The sequence below is a fragment of the Ovis canadensis genome, chromosome 13 (genome assembly GCF_042477335.2).
Source record: "Ovis canadensis isolate MfBH-ARS-UI-01 breed Bighorn chromosome 13, ARS-UI_OviCan_v2, whole genome shotgun sequence".
NCBI lineage: Eukaryota > Metazoa > Chordata > Mammalia > Artiodactyla > Bovidae > Ovis > Ovis canadensis.
Genome location: NC_091257.1, coordinates 87,600,849 through 87,621,251, shown reverse-complemented (window position 1 = coordinate 87,621,251; position 20,403 = coordinate 87,600,849). Strand labels below are relative to the sequence as shown.

General features: G+C 44.4%; 1 protein-coding gene across 1 annotated transcript; it reads left to right on the top strand.

Annotated features, from left to right (window-relative positions):
* Window positions 1-9,932: 9,932 nt before the first annotated feature.
* Window positions 9,933-10,403, top strand: GTSF1L (gametocyte specific factor 1 like). Its single transcript, XM_069546311.1, has 2 exons — window positions 9,933-10,217; window positions 10,293-10,403. Exons 1-2 carry the CDS (start codon window positions 9,933-9,935, stop codon window positions 10,401-10,403), a joined length of 396 nt encoding a protein of 131 aa, XP_069402412.1.
* Window positions 10,404-20,403: the final 10,000 nt, after the last annotated feature.

Genomic DNA, 20,403 nt, shown 5'->3' with positions numbered 1-20,403 from the left:
TAATATGCTAAAATAATTTATTTTGAATAACCATGATCATAATCATCTGCCTGTAAAATCCCAAATTATTTCCCCCAAAAGTATGATATATGAGAGGAAGAAAAAGCATATGATGGGAGATCTAGATTGTTGTATTTAGAATAGTGTATTATATTATAAAAATAAGAGGTATGACTTCTAAGCCACCAAAGAAAGCTAACTGGAGGAAACATGGCTCATTAGAAACAAAATGACAGAACTAAGCCAAACAAAGTAGGTGAGACAATAAATGTGCACAGGTTATATTCATCAGAGACTTAAACTGAATCCCAAACGCAAATCCAAATTATTAGACTTCAAAGTAAGGTTTTCCTGATGTTTGATGGTGCTTTGCTGGAGAACCCAGGAATACCAATTCCTATTCTGCCAACCAGCCCATCTCATGAAGTTCCCAAAAGACAGACTCTCCAAAAAAGAAAATACAAACCCAAAGTTTCTACACTATTATGATTAGGCTTGGACTGGGACAAGGACAAGGTCACCAGTTCATGGGTTGTCAGATAGAGCAAGTAAAAATACAGGATGCCCCTGTACATTTGAATTTTAGATAAACACCAAAGAATTTTTTGTTTCTTAATTTGTTAATAAAAATATTTACTTAGTTTTGGAGAACTATGTCATATAATAAATGACCGAAAAAACTAAAAGAATAAACCTCCCTAAACTGACATGTTATATGATAGATCATCTCCAGGCACAACAGCTTTTATTATGAATATAAAACATTAATTTTATTATTTTTATCTGCTCTTACATCAGCTTTAACTACTTGTTGTTGGAAGCTTGAGTGTCTAGGCTTTCAAAATTTCACAGCCATCTCAGCCCCTGTGGTGTGACTGAGGCTAACAACCCATTCCCATTGTGGGGTAATAAATTTCTATCCTCGGGGTTCTGAGCTAGACCTCGAAGAACTTAAAAAATAAAATAAAACGATCCTCTCACTAGGATCCTTCTAACATGGGAAAATGCAGCCACCGTGCATTGAAACATGATCCAATTTGGACACATAAATATATATTTTCAGCATAAGTATGTCCCATGCAATATTTAGGACTTGAAGTAAAAGTGTTAGTCATTCAGTCATGTCCAACTCTTCGTGACCCCACGGATTGTAGCCTGCCAGGCTGCTCTGTCTGTGGATTTCTCCAGGCAAGAATGCTGGAGTGTATTGCCATTTCCTTCTCCGGGGGATCTTCCCAACTCAGGGATCAAACCCAAGTCTCCTGTTTAACAGGCATATTCTTTATTGTCTGAGCCAACAGGGGAGCCCAACTTGAGCTTAAAAAGTATCACTGTTTAATTGAAATTCAAGTTTAACTGTATTCAAGTCCTGTATTTTATGTGGCAACCCAGCACACCAGAGCAAGTGTATTAGAAAATGAGATCCACGGACTTCCCTGAGGATCCAGTGGTTAAGAATCCACACTTCCATTGCAGAGGGCACAGGTTCCATCCCTGGTCAGGGAGCTAAGATCCTGCATGCCTCACAACAAGGCCAAAAAATAAAATAAATTTAAAAGAAAATGAGGTCCAGGAAAGAGGGAGTTGGCACTCACCCAGCCACATGAGGGGGCACGTTGGAGAGCAGGTGACCTTCCCACTAGTAAAAGTGGACTCACCAATCTGCAGTCTGGCCAATGAAGTTGGCATTTCCTTCTGAGAAGTCAGAGAGAGCCTTGGGCAGCAGCAACTTTTCCTCCCTGTCCTCAAATCAATGCACATCCATGAAATACCACCTAAAGGTTGAAAGTGAAGAGACTTCCAGATGACTGACAGTGGTATTCAGATGCTCACTGAAGTGATCAAAGGGAAAACCCAGGAAAATCTGTATGAGCACGTAAACCAGGAAGGAACCCAAACCACATGCTCACAATCTTGAGGTGAAATGTAATACGGGAAGGAAGGACTGACAGCTGGTGAGCTGGGTGACGCTCACAAGAGCTGAGATTTGGGAGCTGGTTATTAAATCATTGGTAGCTTGAAACTGGCCTTAGCAGGAGTGTTTGCACCATGGAAATTGGCAGATGCTACAAATTAGGGGAAAAAAAAAATTGAGTTTGGTGGTTAAACATTTGGACCGCCAGCTTACCAAGTAAGAAATAAGTCACTGAATAAGTCACCTACACTTCCTGTGTAGGAAGTGGTCAGTGCCTCATGTATATCCATGGGACTTTTCAGTGTTTTGGCCAGCTTCCACCTCCAGTCTCTGCATCTACAGAGGGGAGTCGGGGAGCTGGGCGTCTCTTGCTCCCAAAACTGCCCACACTTGGCAGATTGGAAGTGTCAAGGAACTTACACTCCTCAACAAATGAGACTTTTGGAAGTTGGTGTACACATGTTCCATCCTCCCTACCCCTTGGCTGGGGTAATTTTGAGTTCTGTGCTTTACACCTTTTCCCATAAGTTTTCCCAAAGGCCTTCAGAGGGAGGGAGATGGCTCGAACCATACTGATACTGAATGCAGGTCCATGTGCCTGACACACAGTGAGGCCAAGCAATACCAAAACGTCAGAGTTAGGAGCACAAAAAGGTGTACTGAGGGGACCAGGCAAGGAGATTAGGGTGGCTCGAGCCTTAAAAAAACCCCAAATCCCTGAAAACTTTCAGCAAAGCCTTTTCATAGGAAAGGTGAGGAAGGGGTGTGGTTAGTTGTTGCAAACTTCTTGTTGTCAGATTCTTTGTTCTTGGAGGTCAGATCCCTATGTTCCTGGAAACCTCCACCAAACAAATGTTATTCTCTGATCTCACAAGAAAGGGCAGGGTCCCAAAGTTCAACTCCCATCCTTCAAGGTCCTGGGCTGAAAAGACGGGGTTCCTGCGAGGGTCAATTACCTGCCGGGAGGCTTCCTCCAGCATCCTGTCTGCATCCTCCCGTCAGTGGTCAGACATCAAGTGAGGTGACCGATCTCAGCTGACGGTGCCCTTAGGATTGGGTTCTCCAGACCCCGCCCAGCCGTCATCATGGAGGAAGCCAGGCGCCCAGGACCCCACCTGCCCTCGGGCTTGCCATTTAACCTGGAGAGAATCATTTGTACGGGACCCAGAGAAATTCATGTAGCAGATACCAAGCAGGTTCACTCCCCACTCAGCTCATCACAATTGTCCTCCTTTGAGAACAGCCCCGACCACAGAGGTGGCCCTTAAGTAATTCTGTGCAGTGTCCTTGCAACTTAACCGTGACCTCTGGCCACCTCCTGGGAGTAGGCGACTGATCTATGCTCGGCCAAGTTTAGAAACTTGAGTGGAGAGACTGAAGCTGGTTGAAGCTGGTACCTTAACGGTGGTGTCCATATACTCCAACCGATGAAGCCTCTATAGATCATGACCCACGGATACAGCCACCGCCATGAGGTCACAGAGACGGGGACGTAGGAGGGATTCCCTCCTGCTTCGAGGCCCGGGGGCCTGGCTGGTGGGCGGCCGTGGTGAGGCGAGGATGCAGGAGAGCTGGGGGACACAGCCCTCAGCGTGGCCCCGAGCCCCCAGCTCTCCTGCTGCCCTGAGGCTGAAGGACCTGGAGGGACGCGGGAGAAGGCTCTGATCCATCCCTCACGCACTCTGCCTCGAGGACCCATGCAAGCTGACCATTGGCAGAGGGCGACCCGGAAACTTGCACTCAGGGGCTGGCGCTAAAGGTCTCGCGATAACTCTCACTCGCAAACAGGCGCGCTGGTGAGCATATGCTAAAGATCTCACGCTAACAGCTGTGCGCTCGCCCAACCCTATTACAATACTTGTTAAAGTATTTGCAAATCTCCAGTCCTTTCCATAAATGTTTTTCTAAATATGATTTTTGCTTGGTTTCTTGTTATGGGAAAAATATGCTCAATGGAAGTTTTTAAAAATATAGAGAATAAACTGCTGCCATTTTTGTCTCAGTCATATATATGTATATTAATTTATTTGCTTGGCTACACTGGGTCTTAGCTGTGGCACTCAGGATCTTCAATATTCCTTGCAACATGCAGGATCTGTCGTCGTGGCTTGGAGGATCTGGGCTTCCCACGTGGCGCTAGTGGTAAAGAACCCGCCTGCCGGTGTGGGAGACATAAGAGACGAGAGTTCGATCCCTGGGCAGGGAAGATCCCCTGGAGGAAGGGCATGGCAGCCCACTCCAGTATTCTTTCCTGCAGAATCCCACGGATGGAGGAGCCTGGTGGGCTACAGTCTGGGGGGTTGCAAAGAGTTGTACATGACTGAAGCGACTTAGCACACATGGGGGATCTAGTTCCCTGAGTGGGGATCAAACCCCTGCATTAGGCCCCCCTGCGTTAGTTGTGCAGAGTCTTAACAACTGGACCGCCAGAGAAGTCTCTGTCTCATTCTGTTTTACTGTCTGTATGTGAGCACACATACAAAGGTGTCTGACTTCCCCAACCTTACCTGCACTTCCAGAGCAAACAACTTGAACTTGAATCCTTGCTTCAGGCTCTGCTTCTGGAAGAAGCCAGATGAAGACAGAGTCACATCCCTAGGAGGAAACCATAAAACTGGGGAGCTCCAAGCAGCTGAGAGCAGGGAAGCAAATCCACAGGGCAACTGTCCTCTAGTCACACTCAGAGTTGACATGACCCCTGGGGAGCGTTGGGAGGGCTGGCTCCTAGCACCTCGGGCCACCCCCCGCCCCCCGCCACGTCACACTCCGCCACTGATGTTGGAATGAGATCTGAGTTGTTTCTGTGTCCAGATGTGGGAAGGGGTCTGGCTGACTTCAGGGTGCTTGAGCAAACAGAGACCCCCTTAGGTACACAGCTTGGATGTCTAGGCTCCAGAATTATGAGAAAATGAACTTGGGCTTTTTCAGCCACCCAGTCTATGACATTTTATTATGGCAGCCTTAGTTGACATGCATTCTCCATTGAACGTTCCAAATTAACTAGTATTATGTATTTAGCATTTAGTAATATGTATTTAGTGTTCTCTTCTAATGTGAAAACTCTTCTCTGCATCTTTGGCTACATTTCCTTTCATTTTCTTTTTTCCCTTCTTCCTGTCTTTCATTCCTCCCTTTATTCTTTCTTTGTTTCCTTCCTTCTTCTCTCCCTATTTCCTTTCTTTCTTAATTTCCTCCCTTTCTCTCTCCCTTCTTTCTTTCTTTCTTTTTCTTTCTCCTTTCATGTCCTCTCTCTCACATGCTTCCTACCCCCTCCCTTTAGGGAGCTCTTATAAGTCTAGGGGTCTTATACCAGTTTATAAGTAGCTGAGTCTTAGATTTATCAGTTGTACTGATTTTTATGTTTTCTGTGTCATTAATTTTTACCCTTACTTTTAATTCTCTCCCTAGGTTTATCTTGTGGCATATTTTCTAGCTTCTTGAGTTGGACGCTTCATTAACTTTCAGTCTTCCCCATTTAATAACCCAAACATTTGCACCATGGGAGTCTTTTGTTACATTCTGTGAGTTTTGCTATGTGGCGTTCCAATTGTTGTGTTCTGAATGGCCTATAATTGCAGTTTTGTTCCATTCTTTGAGTTATTTAGGAATCAATTTCCAAGCGGTTTAATTTTTTTCTGTTTGTCCCTTTGTTTTTAATTTCTGTTTTGTGGTCAGATAATGTGGCCAGAAAAGGGCAGCTTGTCAGCACCTCAGAGGTTGTCTCTGTGGCCTAGAATGGCATGTTTCTCTCTGTTCCTCACAGAGGCTCAAATGAAATATCTTTTCCGTTTGTACTAATTTATGACACAGAGCTTGTTTTTTCCAAGCTGACATTCCTTGAAGCATGGATCCTATGAGTAGCTCTGGGGATTCCAGTGCCACCAGCGTGGACCCAGGAAGCCCTCAGGCAGAGTCACTGTGGACCTTGCTGAAGTGTCCTGGTACAGGCATACTTCATTTTTACGGCACTTTGCTTTATTGTGTTGTTTTGTTTGTTTTTTGGCTGTGCTGGGTCTTCCGGGTGTGCAAGGCCTTTCTCTAGATACAGCGTGCAGACTTCTCATTGTGGTGGCTTCTCTTGTAGCAGGCTCAGGAGTTGTTGCACACGGGCTTAGTTGCCCTGAGGCACGTGGAATCTTCCTAGATGGGATCAGACTCGTGTTCCCTACATTGGCAGGCTTAACCACTGGGATTCCTAACCACTGGACCACCAGGGAAGCCCTTATTGTGTTTTTCATCAATTGAAAGCTTTTGGCAACCCTGCAGCAAGTCTATTGGAGTCATTTTTCCAACAGCATTTGCTCACCTCATGTCCCTGTGTCATGTCTTGGCAATTCTGGCAGTGTTTTGAATTTTTATTATTAAATGTCCTTTGGTGATCTGTGTAATCAGTGATCTTTGATGTTACTGTTGTAACGAGATTATAGTTCACTGAAGGCTGAGACAATGGTTAGAAATGTTGTAGCCCTAAAGTAATTTTAAAGTATGTAGACTGTTGCTTTAGACATAATCATGTGACTATTGCACATTTAGTAGGCTACTGGGTATACATGTACTCAGTCGTGTCCAACTCTTTGCAACCCCATGGGCTGTATGTCGCTACAGTGCATTGGTTGCAAAGGCTGAGACACGACTGAGTGAGTGAGCACGCATGCAGGATAAAGCTAACTAGGGAATGTTTGGGCAGGGCAGGTCACAGGGCGCTCCCTGTCACTATGTGATCGTCCTTCAGGGATGCCTGGGAGGGGGTGTTGGCCCTGAGAGAGAAGCTGACCTGAAGTCCCTCCAAGGCTGAAGGATTCGGATTTATGGTGACTCTGATCCTCCATCCCACCTCATAATGATGACTGCTGACTGGGCTGCCCAGGACACATAGTTTTTCTTTATCAGGAAACACTGTTTCTGCACATTCTGTGACCCCTTCTCCGCGCCTGCATCTCCAGCTGTCAGCAGCATCTCTCAAGACGATCAGAGTGGGGAGGGAGGGATTGCAAGGCAGATCTGACCTCGCTTGCATTATTGGTCTCTGACATGTACAGGCCGGAGAAGTGCCGCCCAGACAGTTGGATCTGCATCCCTCGCTCCTATCCGGTTGCTATGGTGAGCGACCTGTCCGATGCCGGACATGAAGTAGATGCTGGGAGAAGGCTGAAAGCTGGAGGACCATTCAAGAGGTCCATTAGAAGCATTAATGAGCTTGGTCTTCCCTCTCTCCGTAATGGACTAAACATTAGCCCGCCCCATTAATGCGTTCTTGGCCACAAAGAAACCTACAAAGGCTAATGCCCTGTTCCCTATTATGTGGATTTCAGTGACAGAAGAAATACTTTCATTATCAATTCCATTCACAGACTTATAGATGTTTGAATCACTCGAGCCTCAGCCACCTCTGGTTTGGGCATGAAAGAGGCTATGGGAATGGGAATTTAAAAAAAAAAAAAAAAAAAAAACATTGTGAGCATCATCAACAAACACCATGCTGGCTTTGGGGACACATCAGAGCATATGCTGAATCACCTTTAACTCCCCATGGGCCCGATAGCTCCTTCAACACTGGGTTTCGGGCTTAGAGAAAATGGACTCTCTGTCGCATAAATGGTATAGAAGTTACAGTTTTCCAAGGACCCTTTCTCAGCAAAATATACCAGGAGCTGTCCTTGTGTAGAGGACGTTCCGGTGGGTGGCAGGGGTACAGTGAACATAACTCTGCGAGCCTCTCATTCCTCACAGGGGACAGCTTAGCTGGAGGCACTAGAATTCCCACCCATGCAGAGTAAGGTCCTGCGTGGAACCCGGGAAGGTCCCAGTGGGCAATGACTGAGCATCTTCTCCCAGTCTGGGGGGTTTTCTCCCTTGGGGAGGAGGCAGCATACTCTGCATGTGTAGAGAAAAGGGGGAAAAATTACTGGTGACAGAAAAGACAGAATGGGGACATTGTCAGGACTCTTGTCGAAGTCCCTATTCTCCCCCTCCTATGCATGTGACAAGCCCAGACTTCCTTGATCCCTGAAGTTAGGTGTGGCCGTGAAACTCACTTTAGACATGAAATATCAGTAGAATTAAAATGTCATTTCAGTGGAAGTAAAAGCATAAAGTAGAAGAGCTATTTGAAGAGACAATGACTGAGCATCTTCCAAACAGAATGAAAGACACTAACCCAGAAGCGTGGCCAATAAATATAAGGAGAGAATAAGTATAAAGAAATCCACAGGTCGACAACCTAGTGAAACTGTAGGAAAATCAAAGATAGAAGTTCTTTGAAACAGACCTATGAAAAGACACAGATGGGTTTCAAAATGAGAGTGCGAGCTTCCATGATAGTTTAGTGGTCAAGAACCTGCCTGCCAATGCAGGAGACACAGGTTCAATCCCTGGTCTGGGAAGATCCCACATGCTGGGGAGCAACTAAGTCCAAGCACCACAACTACTGAGCCTGTGCTCTGGAGCCCGGGAGCTGCAGCTACTGAAGCCTGAGCACGCTAGAGCCTGTGCTTCCAACAGGAGAAGCCACCACAGTGAGATGCTCACACGCTGCAACTAGAGCGTGGTCCCGGCTCTCTGCAACTAGAAGAAAGCCCCTGCAGCAGTAAAGACCCAGCAGAGTCAAAATAAAAAAGTAAAAAAGAATAAGGGTGAAATAAAGATGGTTTCAGACAAATGAAATCAGAAGAGTGCGTCAAGAGGAAATTCTAAAAAGAGAAAACTTCCAGCAGAAACAAAGCGATCCCACATAGTGAGTCGAGGTGCAAAAGGAGAGAGACATAAATGTGAACACAAGTGTAATCAAACTTTGATAATAGCAATACCTTTAAAATTAGGCTTAAAATACAGGGAACAGGGACTTCCCTGGTGGTGCAGAGGTTAAAGACTTTGTGCTTTCACTGCAGGGGGCACAGCTTTGGTCTCTGGTCAGGGAAGGAAGATCCCACATGCCATGTGGTATTGCCACACACACACACACACACACACACACACACACACAAACAGGGAACAAAACATAATAAATCACGAGGGAAATAAATGAAGGAAAAGCTCTGTATTATCCAGAAAGAAGCTAATACTTATTAACTTTAAGCCTTGATAAATTAGCTTTGATTGTTTTCACTTGCAGAGTAACCGCGAAAGGATTAGTTCTACAATGTGTAACTTACAGACTAGTGAGAGAAATGGAGCTTTTAAAAGTCTATTTAAAGGAAGATAGAAGAAAATGAACCAAGCATAAAAGAAGATGGTAGATTTAAACCCAAATATATCACAAATGCTATTAAACATGGAAGTTTAAAGACAGGTAAGTGATAAATTAGGAGTCTGGGATTAGCAGAAACAAACTATTCTACGTAAAATAAACAACAAGGTTCCACTTTACAGCACAGGGAACCATATTCATCACCTTGTAATAAACCATAATGATAAAGAATATGAAAAAGAATATATGTGTGTGTAGAGCTGGATCACTTGGCTGTAGCCAGAAACTAACATATACTTCAACTGAAAAACAAAACAAAACAGAAAGACAGGTAAATGATGACATGTCACCAGTAGTTGTGAATGGCAGCTTTCCCCAAGCCCATCTCATGCCTTGAAAGTAAAGGACAACAGGACTTCGGCTGATGACTCACAATGCCCATTGTGACTGCCCACAGCTTCCCGGCAGCATCACATGAGTGAGAGTTAAAAGCAAGGGCTGGCTGGCACGTCCCTTCTTCAGCTCCCTGAGGGGCCACTGTGGTTTGGGCTCTGGCATCTGCTTTGTGTGGTCCTTCCGTCTCACATGCCACTTGATGACTGCCTGTTGTCTGTGCAGCTGCTCCTATCAGCCCCTTGTCCCTCCTCCGACCCATCGCTCGTGGTCCCAAGAGTAGGCAGCCTGAGTTGTTCAGACCTGCAGCTCCAGAGTTCCAAGGGGCAGCGCTGGCACGGAGGACTGCTCCATCCTTCTTACCAAAGGCCTTTTCCATGAAGGGCACTTCATCGTGACTCCGGGCAGCAGGCTACCCTGCTTCAAGAACTAGTTCCCATGGAGCCAGAAGCCTTAGAAATTTGCCCTTACAACCCTCACCACCGAATCCCACTCAGCAGATTTCAGTACCACCTGGCATCATGCCGGAGAAAGAACCCCAAGAAAGCCAAAAAGATGGCCAGCTGCAAATACAACGCCTGTCACGTGGTCCCCATCAAGCAGCTGGAGGAGCACGAGGCTGCCTGTGTCAACAGAAGCGCAGTGGAGGAAGAGGACAGCCTGAGTCCCCTGAAGGTCAACCTTCCAAATGCAGGGCAGAAGGGCAACAGAGACACCTCTCCGGTGTCCCCCTGTCTCCCCAACCCCGACGTCTGGAATGTTGATAGCACAAATTGCCACCCCATGTTTGTCCTTAAGTCTTTCATTCCCCAGAAGCTTGTTTGTGAAAGCGACACCAGAGAATCAGAGACAGACCACCACACCCCATCCCTGACTGCCCCCCTAGAAATCATCAGACCGGGAGAGTGAACCGCCAGCAGAAGATACAAGCCGCTTAAATGCCTGATAGGAGATGCAATTCACCAAATAAAAGGCATGCAAAGCAAACTACACTGGGGTGCTTTTTTTCTTTGTTTTTAACCCACCTAACAGATTCATTTTATTTATTTTTTGGCTGCACTGGGTCTTCCTTGCTGCACACGGACTTTTTCTAGCTGCGGCGAGCCGGGGCTACTTTTCATTGCTGTGCCCAGCCTTCTCATTGCAGCGGCTTTTCTCGTGGAGCACAGGCTCTGGGCACGGGGGCTTCAGCTGTTGTGCACAGGCTTATTTGCTCTGCGGCATGTGGGATCTTCCGGGACCAGGGATCGAACGTGCAGCCCCTGCACTGGAGGCGGATTCGTAACCACTGGACCCCCAGGGAAGTACAAGGCTTTAAATGTGCATAAACTACACAATGTTAAAATGGCTTTAAAATATACTATTTAATGGTATCCTCACAAGAATTCAATGAGGTAGATTAAGTATCCACACTTTGTAAATTAGGAGATTGGGGTTTAAACAAAAGAAATGGCATGGCCAGGGGAACAGGACCAAAAGCAAAGGACAGAAATGAGTCAGTCCCCAGGCCACGTGTCCTAACCTATGGTGCTAAATTGTTTCCGTTTTTTTTTTAAGTACTTGTAACTTTGCCACCCCTGGCCCCTTCAACTGTTTATACAAAGTGTTATGTAAAGATTTATTCTTGGAAAAAAAAGAGAAGTTCCCAGTGTTGACCCTAGAAACTCTATGGTTAATAAAATACTTGGACTAGAGAATTGCCACATAGGAAGTACGTAAAATAAGAAAGTGGTATGTAAGTCATATATCTATGAAATTCAGGTCAACTAGATCAGGAAAAAAAAAATTGGTTTGGCGTATGAAACAAATTGGTCATGAGTTAGTTATTCTTGAAGAGGAGTAGAGGATAAATTTTAATTCTCTCTACTTTTATTTAAATGTTTATTTTACTATTTTATTATTCTCTATTTTTTGTATAAATTTGAAATCTTAAATAATAAAAATAGTTTAAATGTATTTTAATATATTTACAATATATTTTAACATAAATACATTATACAATCTTATATATTTTATATAAATTAAATGTTATATGTTTTAATAAAAATAGTTTTAAAATATGTATTATCTATAAATCTGAAGACTTCCATAATAAAAATAGCTTTAAATATATTTTATGATATACTTAATATATTATAAATAGATATATTAGTGGGTGAAATGAAGGTCGCTCAGTCGTGTCTGACTCTTTGTAACCCCATGGACTATACAGTCCATGGAATTCTCCAGGCCAGAATACTAAAGTGGGTAGCCTTTCCCTTCTCCAGGAGAGTCTTCCTGACCCAGGGATCAAACGGAGGTCTTCCACATTGCAGGCAGATTCTTTACCAGCTGAGCCGCAGGGGAAAGCCAAAGTCAACTGCCCTCTCTGAGGTAGCAGGGATAAATTAGAGACTTGGGATTAGCAGATACAAACCACTTTATATAAAATAGGTAAACAATAAGGTCCTACTGAATAGTGCAGGGAACTATATTTGATATCTTGTAATATACATATATAAGTGATATAAATATAATAGTGATATTCAATATCTTATAATAATATACATAATATATACAATAATATAAATATATAATAATGTAAGTAATATAATTATATACTATGTATATAACAATCAATTTTCTGTTACAACAGAAACTAACACAATATTGGATTTGACTACACTTCAATTTTTAAATTTAAAACTATATTATATATTACATATAAATGCATATTATATATTACATTTTTAATTTAAAAGTTTAAATATGTAAATATATTTATATGCACTATTTTAAGTATATATTATGAATATTTCAAGTTTGTATAAAAATAGATAATAAGATAAAGAGATGTACATACACACACATTAAATGCAATATAGTATTTTGGGTTGGCTTCTGAAACAGAAAAAGATATTAGTGGAAACGTGGTGAAATACAATTAAAGTCTGTAGTTTAGTTAACAGCATTCTGCTGACATGAATTTTCATTTTATTGAGTGCACCGTGGTCTTTCAAGATGTTGACATTGGGGAAAGCTGGTAGGAGGGTACAGGGGAACTCTTTGTACCAGCCATGCAAATTTTCTGTAAATCTAAAATGATTTCAAAATAATAAAATTTAAAGAGCAACACAATGAGCACAATTCTGGACTTGTGCTCACAATTCAAGGTCTCTACCCATCAACCTTGGGCAGCTGCCTTGTTGTGGTCGTGTTAGGCGCTCAGTCATGTCCAACTTCTGCCTGCCTCTGTGATGGTTTGCTCATCCGCAGAGCAGAGATGATAAGCTCATAGGATGTCGTGGAGGACTAGGACTTAACACACGCAGGGTTAACACTAGGACAGTGTCTGGTACAAAGGAAGCCCTGCATTAATGTTAACGTCTAGTACTGGTAATGGTGGAGGTATGCAGCAAAGAGAAAATGTCATGTGGTAAGGGAAAAAATGATGAGCAAGTCAATTTATAGAATATATAAACAAATTTAATCAACTCAGAAAAATCATCAATGTTGTATTTAACATGATAAAAATAAGCTAGGAAAGGGCGCTGTTCAGAAGGAAAGAAACACTGAATAGCAAATATGTATATTAAAAATGTTTGCTGCTGCTGCTGCTAAGTCGCTTCAGTCGTGTCTGACTCTGTGCGACCCCGTAGACGGCAGCCCGCCAGGTTCCCCCGTCCCTGGGATTCTCCAGGCAAGAACACTGGAGTGGGTTGCCATTTCCTTTGTTGATGTAGTCCCCAAAACAAATTTTATATGTTACAAACCAGCCAAGAGGAAGAAAGAGACCAGGATATTACAGAAACTTCACAAATTCAATGAAGAAAAGAAAAGGAAAAAAAAGATATAGATAGTAAAGAGAAAACAAATTTAAATGGCAGAAATTAACCCAGATATATTGATATTCATATAAAGGGATTTAACTTACCTATTTTAAAATCCTATTTATATTTCTAAATCAAATATATATCCATTTTGATCAATACTAACAGAGATTGTAAGAAATACATGCCACCACCACTTCCCATCCCCTGGAGAAGGAAATGGCAACCCACTCCAGTATTTTTGCCTGGAGAAGCCCACGGACAGAGGAGCCTGGTGGGCTAAAGTCCATGGGCTCACAAAGAGTCAGACACGATTTAGTGACTAAACCACCACCACCTCCACCACGTCCCATGCATGTAACAGACATAACCATCGATCATGGCATTCTTTCCTGAGCCTGGACAATACCTTCGGAATCCTTCTCAACACAGGGCTCCAGGCTGCTATCACACAGAGGTCAGCTCTGTCTTGACAGCGTCCACCTCTAGGCAGATTCCCCACTTGATCCTCTCTGACCCTCACGTCCCAACTCATGTTCCAGGAGGAACAAAGAAATATAGGAACCTAAGAAAACATCCTAGCTGGAAATCTAGAGGAAAGACCAGGCAAGAGAGGACTGCCTGTTCTAAACGCCAGAGTTACATCTCAGCCAACTCTTCCGTCTTCTCCTCATCCCTTACTCTGCTGGGCCTGTCTCCAGGAGAGACATCCCGGCAAACCAGCCTCCAGTAGGGACCATCATTAAAACACATGTTGGCAGCGACAGTGAGCACAGCAAGCCAGTGCTGGGCTGGGTGCCAGCAACTGGACCACAGAGGAGAACGGGCTGGGGGTAATGGCACCCCCAGGAGCCCTGGGCAGCAGGTGAACTTCCAAAGTTCCTGGTGAGGATTCCTGGCAAAGGAGGAGCCTGGCATGAAAAGCCATATGCTCAGGCAGAGGCGGTTCTGGCAATAACAGAGGAAGGAAAAAAGAAAGGGGAGCTAGAGATTTCCCTGGTGGTCCAGTGGTTAAGAATCCACCTTTCACTATAGGGAATGTGGGTTCAATCCCTGGTCAGGGAGTTAAGATCTCACATGCAGTGAGGCAGCCAAGTCCACACACCATAACTAGAGAAGCCTGTGTGAGGCAACAAGGACTCAGCATAGCCGAGGAAGAAAAGTGGTCGGGGGGGAGCTATCTTGGGGCCAGTTGCCTTGCAGATATTAAGCCCCAGCCACAATCCTGAGGGGAAAGTATTTTTGTTTCCAATATACAGATATGAAAAGCGAGTCTTAGAGAAGCTAAATAATTTGCCTTGGTTCATAAAGTTAGTAAGTGATGCGTAGCCTAATGAACCCATCCCCAGCAATTCCACTCCTAAATTTGTAGAAACCGGAAATGTGTACATGAGTTTGCCAAAAGATGAGGACAGCATTCTCAACAGCACTATTTGTAATGATGTTGTTCAGTCACTAAGTCGTGTCTGACTCTGTGATACCATGGTCTGCAGCACACCAGGCTTCCCTGTCCTTCGCTGTCTCCCGGAGTTTGCTCAAGTTCATGTCCATTGAGTTGGTGACGCTATCCAACCATCTCACCCTCTGCTGCCCTCTTCTGCTTTTGCCTTTAATCTTTCCCAGCATCAGGGTCTTTTCAAGTGTGTTGGCTCTTCCCATCAGGTGGCCAAAGTATTGGAGCTTCAACTTCAGCGTCAGTCCTTCCAACAAATATTCAATGAATGTTACTATTAATAAACCTTATTAATTACTATCAATATTCAATGAATATTACTATTTGTAATGCCAGTCCCCAAATATTCCACCTGTCCTTCAGGAGAAATGGGTATAGTATAGAAAAATCCATGATGGAACATGATACCGTTCTGAGAATGAACTGACTGTAACTACCGGGTCAACAAGGTAAATCTTACATAAAGTGAAATTCAGTTTATACAAACTTTTTTTTAAAAGCAAGATAAATCAATGATGTGTGAAGTCAGGATGGTAGTTGCTTTGGTGGGAGGAGGAGGGGTTTCCGGGGTGCTGGTCATGGTCTATTTCTTGACCTGGGTACTGTGTGACCTGGGTACTGTGTGACCTGGGTAGTGTGTTCACTTTGTGAAAATTCATCCAGCTATTCACTCGGGGTCTGTGTATTGTCCTGTAGGTTGGACTTCCGTGAAAAGTCCTGATAAACTGAACTTATACGTAATGCAGATGCTTTCTCTACTGTTTCTCTCTGATTCCCTGGCTACGAAACAGACGGGTTATATGGAACAGGCCACTGAAGTGCTGGCCTTGACTGGGCTCAAGTCCTGACCCGACCACTTTCTAGTAACTTCCACTCAGAACAGTCAGCTGAAACTTGGACACCGGCTTCTCCTTTGCCGGCTTCTTGCGCACAAGAGAGAAGTGAACAAGCATGTTGTGATAACACTGCAAGAGCCTGTGTCTTCTGAGCCCCCAAGTGTGCGCCAGTTTTCTATTCAACTTCTTCAGCAACTCTGGAAGGTTAAGGCTTCTCCCGTTTTATAGCCAAGGACTCCAAGGCTCAGAGACAAGCTGGGAGTCACAACTGGGTCTGTCTGATGCCAAGTCAGAGCTTCATCTATGGCTATCAGGAGAGCCCTGGAAGGTTTGCCAGGTGTCCTGGGTGACAATCAAGACCCAAGCATCCTGACAGTAGCTCTGGATTCCAGAATCCTTCCTCCCACTCATTTCCGCAAAGTTCCGAGTCTCCTAAGCTCCTCTTCCACCTTGTTGAGCCCACCATGAATTGTTCATTTTCCTCGGAGTTCTTCAGCAGACCTTTCTATGAGCTAGTTATTGCTGCATTAATGCTGTTTAACAAAACATCCCAATGGTCAGTGGCTTCAAACAACATTATTTTTCTAAAAGAGAATTATTCATTTATTTGGCTGCAGCGGGTTTTAGTTGCAGCCCTTGGGATTTTTAGTTGTGGCATTCAGGCTCTTATTTGCACATGTGGCATCCAGTTCGCTGACCAGGGATTGAACCTGGGCCCCCTGCATTAGGAGCGTGGAGTCTTAGCCACTGGACCCCCAGGCAAGTCTCAACAACATTCGTATCACGTTGTCATTCGGGGGTTGGCTAATCTAGGCCCACAGAAAAAAAAGCAGCCAAAAAAAAAGAACACTGCTGCCCATTCTAGCAGACCTCACATTTTTTTCCCAGTGCATAGGAAACACTGACAGAATCAATCCTATGCTTGACCAAAAAAAGTAAATATCAACAAATTTCAAAGATTTAAAGTTACATAGACTATGCTCCCTGACAACAGGAGGATAAAGCTAAGAATTAACACTAAAAATGATGAAGCCTTCCCTACCCTTCTAGTTCTAGCTTCCCTAGGCTTCTCTCTCCGCCACATCACATCATGGCAGGGTGAGATATTAATTAGCAGCTAGCAGGTACCAAGCCTGCTACTCTCAGAAGGACATCCCCCAACCATGCCTTTCTGCAGGGGATCTGAGACTCAGGGTCTGCACCTGTCCTTGTCAGACTGTCCCGTTCATCATGGACTATAACCTAAATACCTATTAACTAGATCAGCCCTAGTTAATATACAAGTAAAACACCTTCATCCTGTGCAGCTGAGATCATGGTCTGTATCAGTGAAAAGTTCCATTTTCCACTCATATAGAAATTCAACTTAATTGCTTTCCGGCATATCCAGCCAAGGGTGGAAACATAAAATCCATCTTCAGTTCAGTTCAGTTCAGTCACTCAGTCGTGTCCAACTCTTTGCAACCCCATGAATCGCAGCATGCCAGGCCTCCCTGTCCATCACCAACTCCAGGAGTTCACTCAGATTCACGTCCATCGAGTCAGTGATGCCATCTAGCCATCTCATCCTCTGTCGTCCCCTTCTCCTCCTGCCCCCAATCCCTCCCAGCATCAGAGTCTTTTCCAATGAGTCAACTCTTCGCATCAGGTGGTGAAAGTACTGGAGTTTCAGCGTTAGCATCATTCCTTCCAAAGAAATCCCAGGGCTAATCTCCTTCAGAATGGACTGGTTGGATCTCCTTGCAGTCTAAGGGACTCTCAAGAGTCTTCTCCAACACCACAGTTCAAAAGCATCAATTCTTTGGCGCTTAGCCTTCTTCACAGTCCAACTCTCACATCCATACATGACCACTGGAAAAACCATAGCCTTGACTAGACGGACCTTAGTCGGCAAAGTAATATCTCTGCTTTTGAATATGCTATCTAAGTTGGTCATAACTTTTCTTCCAAGGAGTAAGAGTCTTTTAATATCATGGCTGCAATCACCATCTGCAGTGATTTTGGAGCCCAAAAAAATAAAGTCTGACACTGTTTCCACTGTTTCCCCATCTATTTCCCATGAAGTGATGGGACCGGATGCCATGATCTTCGTTTTCTGCTGGGGTCCTGCCCCGGTGGATCCAGGGAATTCGAAGGGGAGACGGAGTAGGCGAGGAAAAACTTATTTATTTAGAAATATAGAAGAAACTAAGAAGAAATAGTATAGTAGGAAAATTTAGTGGATAAAAGAGGCTGAATAACTTGGTTTACCTGGAAAGCCAATGAAGTTCCAGACAAGGAGCTTGCACCATCTACGTTAGGCCACCGGCGTCCTCTTGAATAGCGGGGGGTGCCCCACCTTGGGCTCCCCCTCGCGTGGATCTTAGAAGCCGGGGCAAGTAAGTAGACATGGCTAGCCTCCACGCCCCACATGGGAATTCAGCCAGAAAAGGAGTAAGACACAGGGGAACCAGTCTTCCCAGGACTGGCCCGGCCTCTATTGTCTAGAAAGGCCTTTTATACCTTTTTGATTGTACATAGAGATCAATGGGTAATATAAAGTTATGCAGCGTCAGCAACCCTGACTCTTATCGAGACCAGGCTTTCTCTCTGCATACCTAATTGTATACACAAGTCTTAGGTGATTTACATCATCTTCTAGCCAGAGGACCAATTAACATTTTACAGCCTTTTTTCTGATAAGGGTTTGTCAAACCAGAAGACTTATTTGTGTTGATCTTCCCAAAGTCTGGTGCCACTCTCAGCACTGAATAAAGTTACATTCTTACATAGCAAGGACACAAGAGGAGTACAGTGATATATACCAAAGAAAAGTAATTAACTCAAAAGTCTAGTGTTGCTAATATCAAAAGTACTACATTCCTATTTATATATCCTTATTACATTGATTAATATCCTTCAGGTGTCTAAAAGATAAAGAATATGGAGGCCTGGCAGTAGTCATTGAGTCAACAGTGAAAACCCATCACCAATATGATTTTTAGCTCTTAGAAAAGGCTCTGTGTCTTAAGGTGCTTTCAGCTTTGTGCCTCTTGTGGTTGGGGGGCTGTAAACAATCCACAAATTGTAAAAGTCTCTAACTGTCGGGCAAGTTAGAGAGCCATCAGAGGGGTTTGAGCTGAGACACTCCTTTTGCAGGAGACTGTTAACAGAAGCCCTGAGTTAACTCTTTCCAGAGCGTGTCAGAAGAGTGGAAAGCACAGAACAATAAAATCAGGCCGACTCTGGTTTTGGGGTACATGCTCAGGAAATTCCAGGGGGAACCCCTGAGGCCTGACTCGCCTTGCCCATCAGGCCTCTCCACATGACCTTGTCGTGGGTGGGATCTCCCATGCTGGCTCCCAGCAGTTTCCTGAATGTTGAGCTTTAAGCCAACTTTTTCACTCTCCTCTTTCACTTTGATCAAGAGGCTTTTTAGTTCCTCTTCACTTTCTGCCATAAGGGTGGTGTCATCTGCATGGAGTTAAATCACTGCCATCATTGTTCGTCAGAGCTTTGGTTATCGCTGGAAAATACAGAAGTGACTCACACTGGGGTCTGCTGACAAACTGGCTCACTCAGACAATCTCAGTCCCAAGCTAATACGGCCTATCAATTACCTGTTCTGAGAACCTGATTTCCCCACCAATCACTTTTCTTTCTTTTTTAAAAGAATTAATTTACTTGGCTGCATGTGGGATATTTAGCTATGGCATGCAAGCTCTTAGTTGTGGCCTATGGAGTTGTTTCTTGACCAAAGATGGAGTCCGCGGCCCCCGGCATTGGGAGCACAAAGTCTTAGCCACTGGACCACCAAGGAAGTTCCCCAATCAGCTTTCCTACTGCTTTGGTATTACAAGGGAGAAATTTTTTTCTCTGGATAAAGAATCATTTTCTTCACAACTGCTGTCCACCATGGAACTGGCTGTTGAGTAATAGAGTCACATCTCCTCATCAGTGGGAGTGTTCAAGCAAAGGCCAGACAACTGCTTGAGGTGGATGTTGAAGAAGAGGTCTGAAAAATTAGAAAAATGCTTCAAGGACTTACCTATGGGCGCACTTTGCCTGCTGCCGCAAACACATCAGTGGCCACCAGGTGGCGATAGAGTTGCATCATCGATGCAAAAGTGTTCCTAACCCAGAAGTTTTTTTCAAAGTACCAAAAACCTAATTCGAACAAAACATTTCAAAATAGGAAAAAATAGGAATACCATACTTCCAACATTCCCACTTCTGGGTATATAGATTAGCAGCTCGGCCTCTGCAGGCTTGTTCCTTCCTGGCTTGTTACTCCAGCTTGGAAAACACCAGGCTCTGGATCAGCTGGAATAGTCAAGATCCCCAAAGCTGCAGGCCTCACTGGAGCACTGTGGGCCAAACCTCATGGTCAAACTTCAAGCAGGGCCCTCAGCCTCCTTTCAGCGGCACCCAACACCCTCGTTCCCGAGTGGGCTCTTTCCTCCCCGTCTACACATTGGACACACGTCTCAATCCTCCCCCTACCTCGCAGCAGACAGCCCAGCCCCCATGCTATCACTCCCCTGCTATTTTTCTTCAAAGCCCCTATTGCCTCCAGCATGTTGTGTTTAGATTTGTCTGCCCTTGGTAAGACCTAAGACCCAGGAGAGTGAAGTTGCTTGAGGGTAGGGTCGGGTGGGGGTACTCTTTTTTTGCTAAGCAGCAGAACCATGCCTCACCAGGGGGTGGTGGGAGGAGTTGAAAAGACTCCTGTGAAAACTCCATGTGTATTTAATGCAGAGCAAACAACTCCTGGGCAAGCTAACAGGTCTGCAGTTAACTCTGGCCACCTTCAGGGGACAGGGAAGAACCTC

What these genes read in the sequence shown, in the direction of transcription:
- GTSF1L (XM_069546311.1), top strand. Translation starts at nt 9,933, where the DNA reads ATGGAGCCAGAAGCCTTAGAAATTTGCCCTTACAACCCTCACCACCGA. An exon ending in GCAACAGAGACACCTCTCCG is followed by an intron (nt 10,218 to 10,292) that starts GTGTCCCCCTGT and finishes TTTGTCCTTAAG; the next exon opens with TCTTTCATTCCCCAGAAGCT.